Here is a 16,089-nt window from a genome sequence, read left to right on the forward strand (position 1 = left end):
AAACCTTAAACTAATAGTGTCGACCTTATTCTGTTTTTTACAAAAGTGAAGGATCCTGTTTTAAAGGCAGGTATTACTGCTTAGGGCAGTATCTGTGATGTCACACTCCATGGAGTAAAAATAGATATTGTATGACAGTCCACAAAAGGTCTGAGGGGTTTTAATTATGATATCAAAAAGAGTTAAATTCACAGAGTTAACTTCTGTACATAACACAACCATGTTGCTTGCAAACCCAGAAAATGTAGGCTACTTTATAAATGGGCAAAGGAAGTTATTTCCTTCTCTTTGTTGAAGGAATATTACTGATTCAATTCAAGTTAAGCTCAAAAAACAGCATTTGTGGCATAATGTTGATTACCACAAAAAATGATTTTGTCTTGTTCCTCTTTTTCTTTATTAAACAAAAGTGAATGGGGCCAGTCCACAAACACTAAAGTACACATTGTTTTAAAAGTATATCCACAATACGTTAGCATTATACGTTAAATCAATTACTAAACTTATCTGTCTGACGTTAGATACCAGGATTTCAGGGTTTCATTATTATTGCAACAAAGTGTTAATATAAGGTTAGCAAGTGATTTTATCTCACTCAAATCTTGTTAACACTTGTAATTTTACATCTTGTGGCTATACTTTTAAAACAGTGTGTTTTAAATGTTTATAGACTTGCCCTATTCACTTGCTTTCTGTAACCATAAATCATGCTTTAAAAAATAAATAAAGGAGGGATGAGTACAATTTTTTTTTTTGTGGAAATCAACATTATGTGCAAATAGAATCCCACTCAGCTGTTATTTCTATGAAATAGCCAAGCATTTTAAGCATTAGTTTACCCAAAAATGTCATTATTTACTCACCCTCATGCCATCCCAGATGTATATGATTTTCTTACACATTTGGAAGATTTTTTTGAATAATATTTCAGCTCTGTAGGTTCATACAATGCAAGTGAATGGTGACTAAAACTTTCAAGCTACAAAAAGCACAAAGGCAGCATAAAAGTAATCCATTACATTTACATTTATTCATTTGGCAGATGCTTTTATGCAAAGCGACTTAAACAAGAGGAACACATAAGCGAATCATCTTAAGGAGACAGTGGTATGAAAAGTGCCATACTACAAAGTTTCACTGGCATCAGAATAGTATTCAAAACAGATTCAAGTGCAACAAGAATTATAATTTTTTTAGTTACTGGTTAAGTGCTCATGGAAAAGATGTGTTTTAAGTCATTTTTGAAGACCGAGAGTGAGTCAGTTTCACGGATGGAGTTAGGAAGGTCATTCCACCAACGTGGTATGATGAAACTGAAAGTCCAGGAAAGTGTTTTGTTGCATTTTTGTGTTGGTACAACAAGGCGACATTCCTTAGCTGACCGCAGGCTTCTGGTGAGAATGCGGCTCTGCATAAATGAGTTTAGGTGTGCTGGAGCAGACCCAGTGACTTCTGTATACCAGCATCAGAGCCTTGAATTTGATACGTGCATCAACTGGCAGCCAGTGGAGAGAGACAAAGAGTGGTGTAACATGCTCTCTTTGGTTGATTAAAGACCAGATATGCTGCTGCATTCTGGATCATTTGCAGGGGTCTAATTGCACATGCAGGGAGTTCTGCAATGAGAGCGTTACAGTAGTCCAGTCTAGTTATGACAAGTGACTGAACAAGCAGTTGTGTGGCATGTTCAGAGAGGAAGGGTCTTATCTTCCTGATATTGTAGAGTGTAAATCTACATGATCTTGCAGTCTTTGAAATGTGGTCCGTGAAATTAACTTTTTATCAATGGTTATCCCTAGATTTCGGACTGTTTTGGAAGGCATACTGTAGTTGTACCCAGCTACACGGTGATGTTGTGGTCAACAGCAGGGTTGGCTGGAAAGACAAGGAGTTTGGTCTTGGCTGAGTTAAGTTGCAGGTGGTGTTCCTTCATCCAGGACGAGATGTCTGCCAGGCAGGCAGTTATTCGAGAAGTCACTGTGGTGTCATTGGGCTGGAAAGACAAGTAGAGTTGCGTGTCATCAGCTGATGTACCCCAGTAAGTAACTGTTCCTGTGATGCCCAGCGAAGAGAGGGTGGAGAGTACGATCTGATGGTTGAAGGCTGCAGAAAAGTCCAGCAGAATCAGGACGGATGATCTGGATTCAGTTTTGCCTGTCCCAGTGACTCAGTGACGGACAGCAGGGCAGTCTCGGTGGAGTGTCCACTTTTGAAGCCTGACTGCTTGTCATCCAGCAGCTTGTTCTGTGAGAGATTTGATTGAAAACTGCCCTTTCAAGTGTTTTTACCATGAATGGGATGAGAGAGACTGGTTTGTAGACTTCTATTTGTGTGGGGTTAAGTTAAGTGCAGGTTTCTTCAGCAGTGGGGTTACTCGAGCCTGCTTAAAGGTAGTTGAAAAAGTCCAGGTAGGATGGATGGAGAGATGTCCTGGAGAAGGAATGGGGTCAAGGGAACAGGTGGTGGGGTGGTTGGAGAGGAGTAGTTTAGAGACCTCACGTGTCAGTCAGAGGAGAGAACATGGAGACAGAAGAGTTACATACAGGAGATGGTGGCTGATGGTTGTAACCTTATAAGTAAATCAAATGTGGTGAAGGTACAGGTGAAACTCGAAAAATTAGAATATCGTGCAAAAGTTCATTAATTTCAGTAATTCAACTTAAAAGGTGAAACTAATAAATTATATAGACTCATTTCAAGCAAAGTAAGATATTTCAAGCCTTTATTTGATATAATTTTGATGATTATGGCTTACAGCTTATGAAAACCCCAAATTCAGAATCTCAGAAAATTAGAATATTGTGAAAAGGTTCAGTATTGTAGGCTCAAAGTGTCACACTCTAATCAGCTAAACACCTGCAAAGGGTTCCTGAGCCTTTAAATGGTCTCTCAGTCTGGTTCAGTTGAATTCACAATCATGGGGAAGACTGCTGACCTGACAGTTGTGCAGAAAACCATCATTGACACCCTCCACAAGGAGGGAAAGCCTCAAATGGTAATTGCAAAAGAAGTTGGATGTTCTCAAAGTGCTGTATCAAAGCACATTAATAGAAAGTTAAGTGGAAGGGAAAAGTGTGGAAGAAAAAGGTGCACAAGCAGCAGGGATGACCGTAGCCTGGAGAGGATTGTCAGGAAAAGGCCATTCAAATGTGTGGGGAGCTTCACAAGGAGTGGACTGAGGCTGGAGTTACTGCATCAAGAGCCACCACACACAGACGGGTCCTGGACATGGGCTTCAAATGTCAAACGCCTTACCTGGGCTAAAGAAAAAAGAACTGGTCTGTTGCTCAGTGGTCCAAAGTCCTCATTTCTGATGAGAGCAAATTTTGCATCTCATTTGGAAACCAAGGTCCCAGAGTCTGGAGGAAGAATGGAGAGGCACACAATCCAAGATGCTTGAAGTCCAGTGTGAAGTTTCCACAGTCTGTGTTGGTTTGGGGAGCCATGTCATCAGCTGGTGTTGGTCCACTGTGCTTTATTAAGTCCAGAGTCAACGCAGCCGTCTACCGGGACATTTTACAGCACTTCATGCTTCCTTCAGCAGACAAGCTTTATGGAGATGCTGACTTCATTTTCCAGCAGGACTTGGCACCTGCCCACACTGCCAAAAGTACCAAAACCTGGTTCAATGACCATGGTATTACTGTGCTTGATTGGCCAGCAAACTCGCCTGACCTGAACCCCATAGAGAATCTATGGGGCATTGCCAAGAGAAAGATGAGAGACATGAGACCAAACAATGCAGAAGAGCTGAAGGCCGCTATTGAAGCATCTTGGTCTTCCATAACACCTCAGCAGTGCCACAGGCTGATAGCATCAAGCCACGGGGTTCAAGTGAGGCACTTACAATGAAAGTGAAGGGGCAGTAATTACGCATTGAGGCAGTAATTAATGCAAAAGGGGCCCAAACCAAGTACTGAGTACATATGCATGATTATACTTTTCAGAGGGCCGACATTTCTGTATTTAAAATCCTTTTTTTTTTTTATTGATTTCATGTAATATTCTAATTTTCTGAGATTCTGAATTTGGGGTTTTCATAAGCTGTAAGCCATAATCATCAAAATGATATCAAATAAAGGCTTGAAATATCTTAATTTGCTTGTAATGAGTCTATATAATATATTAGTTTCACCTTTTAAGTTGAATTACTGAAATTAATGAACTTTTGCACGATATTCTAATTTTTCGAGTTTCACCTGTATCTGCTGCCATTGATGTGTCAGGTGGTGGAGGGGAGGACAGAGAAGTGTGTTGAATGTTCTAAACAAGCTGTGAGTGTTTGTGTTACTGTTGACCTTGGTCTGGTAATAGGAGGTTTTTGCAGATTTAACGTTATCTGAAAAATTTGCAAGCAGAATCTGATACTTTCCTAGATCTGATGGATCTTTTAGATTTCCACCATCTCCTCTCAGCTGCCCTGAGGTCAGTCCGATGTTCACGAAGGATGTCAGACAGCCAGGGGCTGGGTGGTGTAGTACGTGCTGGTCTAGAGGAGAGAGAACAGATGTTGTCTAGACAGGTTGTTAAAGTAGAGCTAAGTGTGTCTGTGGCAGTGTTTAAATCAAGTGTGGAAAATAAATTTATTGTGGGAAGAGAGGTAGAGACAGCAGTGGAAAGGCAAGAGGGTGGAAGAGAACGGAGGTTACGGCAGAAGGAAACCAAGGGTGGAGTCTGTTTTAATGTAGATGGGAGAGTCATGTTGAATTGAACAAAGTAGTGATCAGAGACATGTAAAGATGTAACTAGAATATTTGAGTTGGTATAGTTACATATAAAAATGAGGTCCAGCTGGTTGCCAGATCTGTGAGTTGCTGTGGTGTGTAGTCTTTCCAAGTCAAATGAGGCCAGAAGAGTATTCAGTTCAGTGGCCTGGGGCTCATCTTGGTGTATGTTGAAATCGCTAATAACCATAAGTGGCCTGCCATCCTCTGGCAAGGAGGACAGCAGGACATTGTATTTTTGTGGGTTGTTTTGGAGTAATGGTATGGAATTCAAAAGATGTATTGTTACATAGTGAAGACTGTGGTGAAAGATTCCAGTTGTTATGAATGAACAAACCTGTTCCCCCAACCCTACTGGTATGTCGAGGGGTGTGAGAGAAGAAGTTGTTGGAGAGAGCAGCAGGTGTTGCTGTATCCTCTGGACATATCCATGTTTCCGTCAGTGCCAGGATGCTGAGGGTTGGCTGTGTAGTAAAGGCTGGAATGAAGTCATATTTGTTCACAGCAGACTGGCAGTTCCAGAGTCCCACTGAGAATGAGAGTGGAGCAGGTGCTGAAGTGCAAAGTGGCAGTAGGTTGTGTGGGTTGCGTTTGGTCTTGCATCTATATCATGTAAACGGTCTATAACAGATAACATGGATGTGCTTGAAGGCATTTGTTATTTGTGAAGTAGACATGTTAGTATGTAGAAGGAAAGAAAGTGAAGAGATAAAAGTAAAAGATACTTAAGTGTAATGGTGAGTGGCACCTTTTCGGTGTCCTTGCTCGGTGGACTCTGAAGAATTGCTGGTCTTTACACAAAAAGGTCTTCACACTAGGAGGGCTGTACATGAGGGCAACCACTTCCGCTGCCACTTCCGAGTCAGCATTCAGTCAGATATATATATATATATATATATACGATTGTCATGAGCCGTTCAGTGGAAAAAAGCAGGACACGCCTTAATGCTACTTAACACAACGAAGCTAGTCACTTGGTCAACTGAAACGAAGGGTCGCGCGAGGTGACTAGGAACAAACGCGACTTCCGTACAATTATGCTGCACTTTAGCAATAAATAATACTCAAGTGAAGCACTGTTTACAGACTAAAAAAATAACAATAGTTTTACACACACTGGATAACCAACTCTAAATCTAGCACGGATACTCTGGGACAAGTCAAAACAATATAGCACACACACACACACCACAACACTTGTTTAAGCGACGCAAGTTCAAGACTGTAAACAAACAGCACAGATCTAACAATGAATACCACTCTGTAACAAAGTAAAACAATGAAATAAACACTTACATACAACTGCAGACTCCTGTAGACTATCTGCAGACTCCTGTAGATATTTGTAATCCATACGACTCCAATGGTTTAATAAATGTCTTCTGCAGCGTTCCAGTTGGATTTGGGTGAGAACAGGCCTTTTAAAACTTATACTATACATCTTGACAGCAGTTTCTAGGCATGATCATGATTTCAACCTCAATTACACTTCATGGTGCTTGATGCATGTGCAGAGTGCTAGATGGCATAGGAAGTGTAATGAAGCTTCAAGTCATGATCGCCAAGGAGACCGCTGATATCAAGATTTATAGTGAAAAAGGAGTTTTGGGCCCCATTTCCACCCGGTATTAAAATGCGTTTCGGGTGATCTGATCACATGTTGTCAGGTGTGACAAGGCTGTTTACACCTGGCCATTTAAATACATCTCCTGTGATCATTTGTTATCGGATTTGGAGAGGACGGTCTCTGTTTCTTGACAACATACATCAATCAGTATGTCAGTATATTACTGTATTATAATAAAGCACAACAAAGTCAGAAAAGACTGTTTCTCCTAGATGCAGTTGAAATTTAATCTAAGCAGAATTATGTGTTATTTTAGTGGATTACCTGTACTAAAGGAGCTTCAGGTATTCATGCATATCATCTGTGTTGATATCAAACACACTAAAGAATATCTGTGAAGCTCTCGTGATTGTGTATGTATTGTGTACATTTTCCGATCGGACAGTTATTTTCTTTTATAGCCACTCGTAAATGCCAAAGTTTAAACTCTTGTTTTAGCTCAGTGGTTGATTGACAGGTGAGGGGTGGTGCTTTGCTGTGGCCGGGACGCATACAGGACAGAGCGTTTACACCTCAGATGTGATGACCATGTTCGTATGTGGTTTCTGTGATCCGATTAAAAAAATAAATAAAATCAGTTTAGGGCTGACCACATGTGATCGGATCACCCAAAATGCATCTTAATACCAGGTGGAAATGGAGTCTCTGTCTGTTCTCACCCAATACCAACTGGATCGCTTCAGAAGACATGGATTAAACCACTTGAGCCGAATGGATTATGTGCTTTTTGGAGCTTCAAAGTTCTGGTCACCATTCACTTGCATTGTATGGACGTACAGAGCTGAGATATTCTTCTAAAATTCTTTGTTTTTGTTCAGTAGAAGACAGAAAGTCATGCATATCTGGGATGACATGAGTGTGAGTAAAAGACTAGAGAATTGTATTTTATTGGGTGAACTATCCCTTTAAAAATTCTTCATAATTTCTGCTTTTGTGTTCCATTGAAGTCAAGTGACTCAAGATATCAATTCAAGTGAATTCTACTCTCAAATTCAAATCTAAATGCTCCCATGATTTACTTGAAAACATAAAACCTTTTGGGAAATGTATAAAAATTACCATCAAATGTAACTACTTGTTCCAGAACAAGGTGAGATCAAATCTATTTTTCTCTCTCTCTCTTTACTGTTCTTATTGTTTATTTTCTTATTTGTCTGAAGCAACAGACAGTAAGGACGAGGAAATCAAAGTTCCTAAAAGGCTCTTTGTGGGTATGTACTGATGTAATGAGCACAAAACACTCATCATCCATCCCACTCATTTTTCTCCTTTAGCACTCTGACTAGTATCATCAGCCCTAACCCAGGCCGAACCACAGACTCCTCTAATCCTGCCATAAATCTCTCTATTAACCCTGAAATTTCATTTGCATATGTCTGAAACAGACATATAATATGTATATGCCAAGAATGAATTAGAAACGCATGCTCACGTTAGCATGCCATTTTGCATGTTTTGCATGAGGAAATTGCAGTTTTGCATGCTAATAGATGATCATGAATGCTTGTTTTAAATTATATGTTTGTGTATGGCTCACATGAACTATTCAAAGGAAAATACATGTCTTACAATATCCTAACAGTCCTAATGTCATAAAAACAGATTATTTTTGCAATCCCGTTTGTGGCGCAGAAATTGCACACTTCAGCTTCAAAATAATATTTGAGACTATTGGATTATGTACAACATTTTAATGCTGACTTCAACTGTTACTAACTTGTTTTCATTGAAAAGTGATGCATGGCTTTGGGTACTGCACTGATTTATGATTGCAATGACAGATAACAGTCTGCTAATAGTTAACTCTGAGACACACGCACACACGCATACATATTCTTGCACTACCATTAAAAAAAAATTTTTTGGCCGAATTTATCATATTTGGGTGTTGTTTTCCTGGTTGGTATTGCTGTTGCTCTGCATGAACAGCAGGTGGCGTGAGTAATGCACTTAACTGAGCAGTCTGATTGTTCCTACTGTAAAGAAAACTCTTAAATCTGCTGAGTTTTTGCACGTGTCCTTAAATGTTCTGCTGTAGTGTAAATAGATCCTGCACCTGAGAGTATATGAAGATTTTACTGTTTCATTTTGGTCAGTAGATTTTGTATATTAATTGAATTGGTTATTTATCATTGATTTAAAAAAAAAAACGCATCATGTCAGAGTTTTGCAGCACATGTGCTCAGTCAGGGATGTTTTTATTTTAGCCTGATCATCAGATTCAGTTGTCAAGCTGTCCTGTCTCTTCTGAGCTCAGTGGACCATTCGTGAGTGCTGCCTTACATTTATTCATTTGGTAGACATGACAAGTGCATCCGAGTAATATATTTTATTAGTTTGTGTGTTCACAGTGAATCAAACCTACCTGCTTCTAGTAAACCAGGCACTCACATAGTTCAATAGAACCTGACCAGCTCTGTGGAATAAAAAAACAAAACAGACATAATGGAAAGTGGACAAGTAGTATTGACTCTTACTAGAATACATTGGAGATCTTCAGCCAGATTACTAGAGATCAACTGACAGACAAGACAGTTTGCTGGAAATGTTTTTATCACTGTATTTTAAAACCAGTTTGGACTATTTTATTTTGGGATGGTGTAGTTGGTAATGGAATAATTACTCACCCTCATGTCATACCAAACCCTTAAGACTTTCTTCTAGGAGCACATAAGCTTTCTAACTCCCATTTAAAGCTATACAAAGTATAAAAGAAATCAATGCGTCATAATCCAAGTCTTCTGAAGGCATACAATAGGTTTTGGTGAGAAACAACCCAAATAGTAATTTTTCAGAGAAAATCTTTACATTCGTTGCATGTTTATAAGAGAAGCTTGAACATAGTAGCTCATATGTTTTGATGAACACTGTAAGTCACTATAAAACCCCAGTTAATTATTTTATTTTTATTTTGAGTCATTCTTTATTTTTTTGCATCTGGCGAAAATATCTTTTAAATCGGGATGCTCTAATCAGGATTTTTATATCCGATACAGATCATTTCACCCTTTCATCAGGATCCTCCATCATAACTGGTTATATGTAAGCTTTCTGCACTCTGTCACTATTTATTGAATTTTCCTCTTCCCAGTAATATCACTTTGACTAGATTTTGCTGAACAAAAAAAGTTTAAAAGTTTTATATAAGGATAGACTAACAGAATATTCTTTTTATTGAGAAAAAAAATTAAATAAATTAAGCATAGATTCAAACCGAAGACAAACTGATGACCCATAGGTGCAATTAAACATAATGTGATATTGTTGGTTATTGATTCATTGTCATATAATTATTATTATTATTGCTCAATTTATTTCTATTTAATTTTTGCATTATATTCAGTACATTATATAATAGTAACTTAATATTGTATAAAGATTTATAATATTTATAAATATATTAATAGTTCATTTTTCACTTGCTGCTGCTTGAACTTTAATGAGGGGGACATGCAACAGAGAAAGAGGTCATGTTTCTGGACTCTACAGGTGCTGTATAGTTAATGCTGTGTAATATTTAATGAAGATGTTTGAATTACACCACGTCTTGTAACTGCCGTTATTACTGAGATGTGTGTGTCCGCCGGAGACTGAGAAGCTGTCGCCATGAATGATAATAAGGACCGTTTTATAGCTCGCCTCCGTTTTCAAGTCTTAAAGGAGCCACGCATCTTTTGCGACAAGCGGTTTATGCGATCGGCCATATTACCGATAGAGTTATAGGATGTGAATATCAGCCGATACAGATTGGTGGCCGATCAATCGGAGCATCCCTACTTTTAAATTTTGTCAATATTTCGTCATGTCATATTCATTCATTTTAGCCAAGTTATTATTTTTATCTAATACAGCCTTCTCAAAATCGCAAATCTCAGCCATTTGGGGTTTAAGTATCACACTAGGAAATATCAACATTTTTATTTGATTAATTAAGAGTTAATGCATTACTTTTAAACATTTAAATTTTTATGACTCGATTCTGGAATTCCATCCGTGTTTTTCGCATCGCGGAAATCATAGGGCCCTATGAAAATCAAATAACGAATGGAAGTAAACAGAAGTACAGTTTTAGCTACTTTTATTATGTTACGAATTCTTCATGATTTATTGACTATTCCGTGTTATAGGGAGTTTATGATATTGTGTTACGTCTAGGGTTTTTTTTGACTGAAAACGGCTAATAATTCACAACAGAACAGTTGCAGAAATGCTGCAAATGCAATGCGTACTTGTGTATTGGACTGCAACACCTCAAAATCAAACTTGAGTTGCTGGTTTGCATTTTTGCACTTGTGTAGCTGTATTGGACCATTTAGGGTCAAATTAATTTAAATCTGTTTTCTGCTAGAGCTACTTTTTTCTCTTCTAGCTGTAGATATTTTTTGCACTTTTTTTCTCACATCATTCACAGTATTGACCACGCATGCCTGGCAGCCCTCTCACACACCTCATTAGAAGTGTGTTCATTAGAAGCTGAGAGGTGTTTGCTAATTGCTGCTTTGCTTGTGAGCTCATTGATCGATTGGACCTGAAAAATGAAGTTGTGCTTTGATCTATCCCAGGGTCAAAGGTCAAGTTGGAATGGGCTGTTCGCTTGTTGGGGCAGAACAAATAGAGTTGTCACATTGCTCTTCATCAAAGAAGACTCGTAAATGATGTCCAAACACTCAATAAATCAGAGCTAGTGTTGCAGTGCTGCTGACTACCAAACATGCTCTCAGATTGACCTTTATGTGTCCCATATTGGTCTCACTGGTGCCATTATGCCGTCATTCAAGCTTGAAGCAGGTGGCAGTTTGTCACTGCTAATGGTTCTATTTACTATAATTCTGTCTAGGTGCGGACAGATATTTATAAATGTATTTTGTGTAGGGCAAGACTGCTGGGGTCTTTGTGGTTGTGCAGTAATGGACGTAAATGGGCGGCCCATCGCAGCAGCCTTAATTAGCATCTGATCTACTCTATCAGAGAATAGGGTCTTTCAAATAAATTCAGAGTATTTTTCCTTAAACTTTCCAAAGAATGTGACTGGAATGTGTTCTTAGTCTGTCTCACTGTTAGCAATATAAGGACCAAACTTTGGAGTCAGATACAAACATGGGTCTTGAACATTGTAGGGCAAATGATTCAAAAAAGTAATCCACTACAAATTAATAATCACTTCTTTAAAATGGTAATCAGATTACTTAAATTATTACTTAATCGAAAAAGTAATAACATTACCTATTACTTACCTTTTTGTTTCTTTCTAAAACACAGTTTTCCACTCAATGAATTCAAAATAATGTCTACATTTCCTCCTTGTTCATTGTCGCATGCAGGTCACTTACAGCACCACTCATTTCTTCCTTACAATGACTCATTAGGGAGTGCATGGAAATATTTACATATACTTTTAGTCAGTTAGCAGACGGTTTTATCCAATGTAACATAGCAAGCAATTTGCTCTTATTTTTTATTTATAAATTTACAAGTTCAACAACATCTACAGTGTTGCACTGCCAAGCTCTCAAGGTGGCTGGAGTAGTGTAGGTGCGAGTTTTGTATTTATTTTTTGGTGTGCAGTAAATGCAAGTTAAGTTCAATAATAAGTGCAATCAGTGAGGATTGGTTTAGTGCTCGTGGAATAGATGTGTTTTCAGCTGGTTCAATGTTGAGATGCTATCGCAGATCGTGTGGATGTTGGAAACTCACTCCACCACAGTGTAACAGAGAAAGGGATAGATAGTGAAATAGACTTTGAGCCTCTTTGTAATGGGACCACCAGGCACCACTCAATCATAGATTGCAGAGAGTGATTTGGAGGATAGACCTGGAGAAGAGGGTGCTGTTCCATTGGCTGTCCTGATGGCCTGTGTCAAATCCTTGAATTTGATGTGGGCATGAGCCCTTTTTGGCTGATTTGAAGACCAGATGTTCTGCTGTATTCTGGACCATCTGCAGTGGCTTAATCGTGTTAGCTGGGAGGCCAGCCAACAAAGCATTACAGTAGTCCAGTTTTGAAATGACCAGAGCTTGGACCAGGATCTGTGCAGCATATTCAGACAGAAAAGGTTTGATTTTCCTGATGTTGTAGAAACCACTAATCTGCAAGACCGGGCGGTTGATGAGATGTGGGTGGTAAAATTAAGCTGGTCATCTACCACCACTCCCAGGTTCCGAGCATTGAACAAATATGAATAGTAAGGTTATGATCAACAGATGGGTTGACTGGAACAAACCAGGGAGGGGCTCTCTCAGCTGGCAGTGACCAATGAGCCAAATGCCTGAGACTGAACGCATGGTAATAAAACAAAATCTTGGGAAGGCCTAGCCCACCTTTGTCAGTTGGCCTATGTAACTTATTCAAATGCAGTCTGGGATGCTTAACATTCCAAATGAAGGACTTCACAATGCTATCAAATTGCTTGAATTGAGGGAGAGATTGTAGCAGGTAGTTAAAATTTGGAACACAATTTATTTTAATAACATTAAAATCATCTATAAATGGTATGAAGCCCACCTGCCCTTATTGCTCGAAAAACTTTTAAATAAAGGGTCAAACATAACTAACTAAATCAGACAAATTAGCTGGGAATAAAATCCCCAAATACTTACTGCCCTGATTGGGCCACTGGAAGGCACCTGGCTGGAAAGCCGTTACTGGACAGTATGCTGTCAGAGCCAAAGCTTTGGATTTAGACCAGTTCACTTTGTATCCTGAGAACTTGGAAAAGGAATTAATAATTCTGTGGAGGCAAGGCATAGATCTAGTTGGTTCAGAGACAAATAATAAAATATAATCTGCGTAAAGCAGAAGCTTATGTGCCAAACCTCCCGCCATCACCCCTGGAAAATCCTCCTCCTGTTGAAAGCAGCAAGCAAGTCAAGGAGGATGAGGATGGATGATTTGGAGTTGACTCTTGCCAGTCACAGGGTTTAATTTACTGACAAGAGGGCAGTGCATATCAAAGCATATGTCTTAGCATAACTTCATATCATATATTTATGTTATCAAAGCATATATTTTAGCATAACTTGTATATTAATGATAAAACCTTCATCAAAGATTCATAACTCCAAGCATGTAAAACTTTTTGGCTCACACAAACAGTATTGAGAGGTTAATTATATGATATTTAGATGTGTTTGAAATCACTGTATCAAACCGAAAGCATGGTCACATAAAGATGAAGTTTTGATTTCTGTTTTGGCATGTGAATTCAGTCTGGGGTGTACAGCAATGATAGCATCTTAATCAAGCGTTTGATGCCTACCACCTTTAGCTACTGTTGACGGTTTTGCAGATTGGGTGGCAGTCCGTACTGGAAAGACTTTCGATTGAACAGATTGTGTTGATCTGGATGAAGACCATCACAACCAGAACTGTCATTAATTTGTTAACTGTTCAAAAGCCTCTTTCACATGTTATTCCATTTCACTTAGTTGTAATTGGAGCAAGGAACTGACAGAAATAAATAGGCTGAAGCCATGCTGAAAGAAGAAACGGGTTGCCAATGATGCCATTCTGTTAGCATGTCAGTCATTCTCAGCCCCTAGCCTGAACAGCTTTTTTCTCCAGTATAAATGGAGGAGTGAATGTACACAAAGTGGTTCTGAGGGAGGAAAGAGGGAAGGACTCTGGGGTAAATGGAGTGATTTTGAGGAAGATTTAATTTGTTGCTTTTAGAAGCTCATTCTATAGAAAGTGTGTAGCCATTTGGAGTAAGTGTGTATTGCATTGTGACATCAACCCCATTCATCGGTACAAACAAAGTAAGTATAAACACCATGGGACCACACAGCCTTTATACCACTCAGGAAGGAGACGTCTCCTAGAGATGAAGGTAGTTTGGTGTGAAAAGTGCAAATGAATCCCAGAACAACAGCAAAGGACCTTGTGAAGATGCTGGAGGAAACGGGTAGACAAGTATCTATATCCACAGTAAAATTAGTCCTATATCAGCATAACCTGGAAGGCTGCTCCACAAGGAAAAAGCCACTGCTCCAAAACCGCCATAAAAAGCCAGACTACAGTTTGCAAGTGCACATAGGGACAAAGAAATGTCCTCTGGTTTAATGAAACAAACATTCAACTGTTTGGCCATAATGACTATTGTTATGTTTGGAGGAAAAAGGGTGAAGCTTGCAAGCTGAAGAACACCATCCCAAATGTGAAGCATGGGGATGGCAGCGTCATGCTGTGTGGGTGTTTTGCTGCAGGAGGGACTGGTGCACTTCACAAAATATATTGCATCATGAGGAAGGAAAATGATGTGGATATATTGAAGCAACATCTCAAGACATCAGCCAGGAAGTTAAAGCTCCATCACAAATGGGTCTTTCAAATGGACAATGACCCCAAGCATACCTCCAAAGTTGTGGCAAAATGGCTTAAGGACAACAAAGTAATTATTGGAGTGGCCATCGCAAAGCCCTGACCTCAATCCAATAGAACATTTGTGGGCACAAATGAAAAAGCGTGTGCGAACAAGGAAACCTACAAACCTGACTCAGTTACAACAGTTCTGTCTGGAGGAATGGGACAAAATTCCAACAACTTATTGTGAGAAGCTTGTGGACAGCTACCCAAAAGGTTTGACCCAATTTAAAGCAATTTTACCAAATACTAACAAAGTGTCTGTAAGTGTATGGGGACGGGCATGTGCTACTCCCAAAAACAGTACAAAGCAGGTGGCGCAGTTGTAAATATCTATAAAACTGAGATCTGGGGATCCCAAAATGAACCAAATTTTCAAACGATTTCAACACTTCACTCTCATATAGGTCACAGAGTTTAGCAACCCCCCTCACAATCCACTCTGGCCAGCAGAAAGGGGACTTACCAATACACAATCTTGGGTTCTGCCATATGCTCGAGGCAACATTTAAATAAATGTCTGATTTAAATATTCTGGACAGTTGTCCATACCAATTCTAAATGCGAAATAACAGGGTGTAACTTCACAGATTAGTTTGATAAAGAGGCTTTGCAATGGCGAAATAGGGGCAAGAAATTCCTGCTCGATAACAAACCAGGGAGGGGCTCTCTCAGGTGGAAGTGACCAATGAGCCAAATGCCTGAGACTGAACGCATAGTAATAAAACAAAATCTTGGGTAGGCCTAACCCACCTTTGTCAGTCGGCCTATGTAACTTTTTCAAATGCAGTCTGGGATGCTTAACATTCCAAATGAAGGACTTCACAATGCTATCAAATTGCTTGAAATTAGACAGGGGGACATCTACAGGGAGAGATTGTAGCAGGTAGTTAAATTTTGGAATACAATTTATTTTAATAACATTAACCTTCCCAATCATTTTAAACTAACTAAAGTCAAAATTATTGCTCGAAAAACTTTTAAATAAAGGGTCAAACATAACTAACTAAATCAGACAAATTAGCTGGAAATAAAATCCCCAAATACTTAATGCCCTGTTTTGGCCACTGGAAGGCATCCGGCTAGAAAGCCGTTACTGGACAGTATGCTGTCAGAGCCAAAGCTTTGGATTTAGACCAGTTCACTTTGTATCCTGAGAACTTGGAAAAGGAATTAATAATTCTGTGGAGGCAAGACATATATCTAGTTGGTTCAGAGACAAATAATAAAATATAATCTGCGTAAAGCAGAGGCTTATGTGCCACACCTCACGCCATCACCCCTGGAAAATCCTCCTCCTTTGTTATCGTAGCTGATAATGGTTCCAGGGCAAGACAGAACAATAATGGGGAAAGAGGACAACCCTGCCGATTGCCCCT

The 16,089-nt window shown here is 39.2% G+C and overlaps 2 protein-coding genes across 3 annotated transcripts in view; one reads left to right on the forward strand and one right to left on the reverse strand.

The window, feature by feature from the left end:
- Positions 1-16,089, reverse strand: part of LOC127619593 (septin-7) — a 234,466-nt gene that overhangs the window by 65,681 nt on the left and 152,696 nt on the right. The gene's annotated exons all lie outside the window — the stretch shown is intronic.
- Positions 1-16,089, forward strand: part of LOC127619595 (solute carrier family 66 member 2-like) — a 54,758-nt gene that overhangs the window by 3,069 nt on the left and 35,600 nt on the right. The window contains exon 4 of one of the 2 annotated variants that reach the window (XM_052092482.1): positions 7,512-7,562. The exons of the other annotated variant lie outside the window; for it this stretch is intronic. Coding sequence (XP_051948442.1) covers positions 7,512-7,562 — 51 coding nt within the window. The remainder of the gene's footprint in view (positions 1-7,511; positions 7,563-16,089) is intronic. 2 annotated transcript variants of the gene reach the window in all.

This window comes from Xyrauchen texanus, chromosome 26 (genome assembly GCF_025860055.1).
Source record: "Xyrauchen texanus isolate HMW12.3.18 chromosome 26, RBS_HiC_50CHRs, whole genome shotgun sequence".
Classification (NCBI taxonomy): domain Eukaryota; kingdom Metazoa; phylum Chordata; class Actinopteri; order Cypriniformes; family Catostomidae; genus Xyrauchen; species Xyrauchen texanus.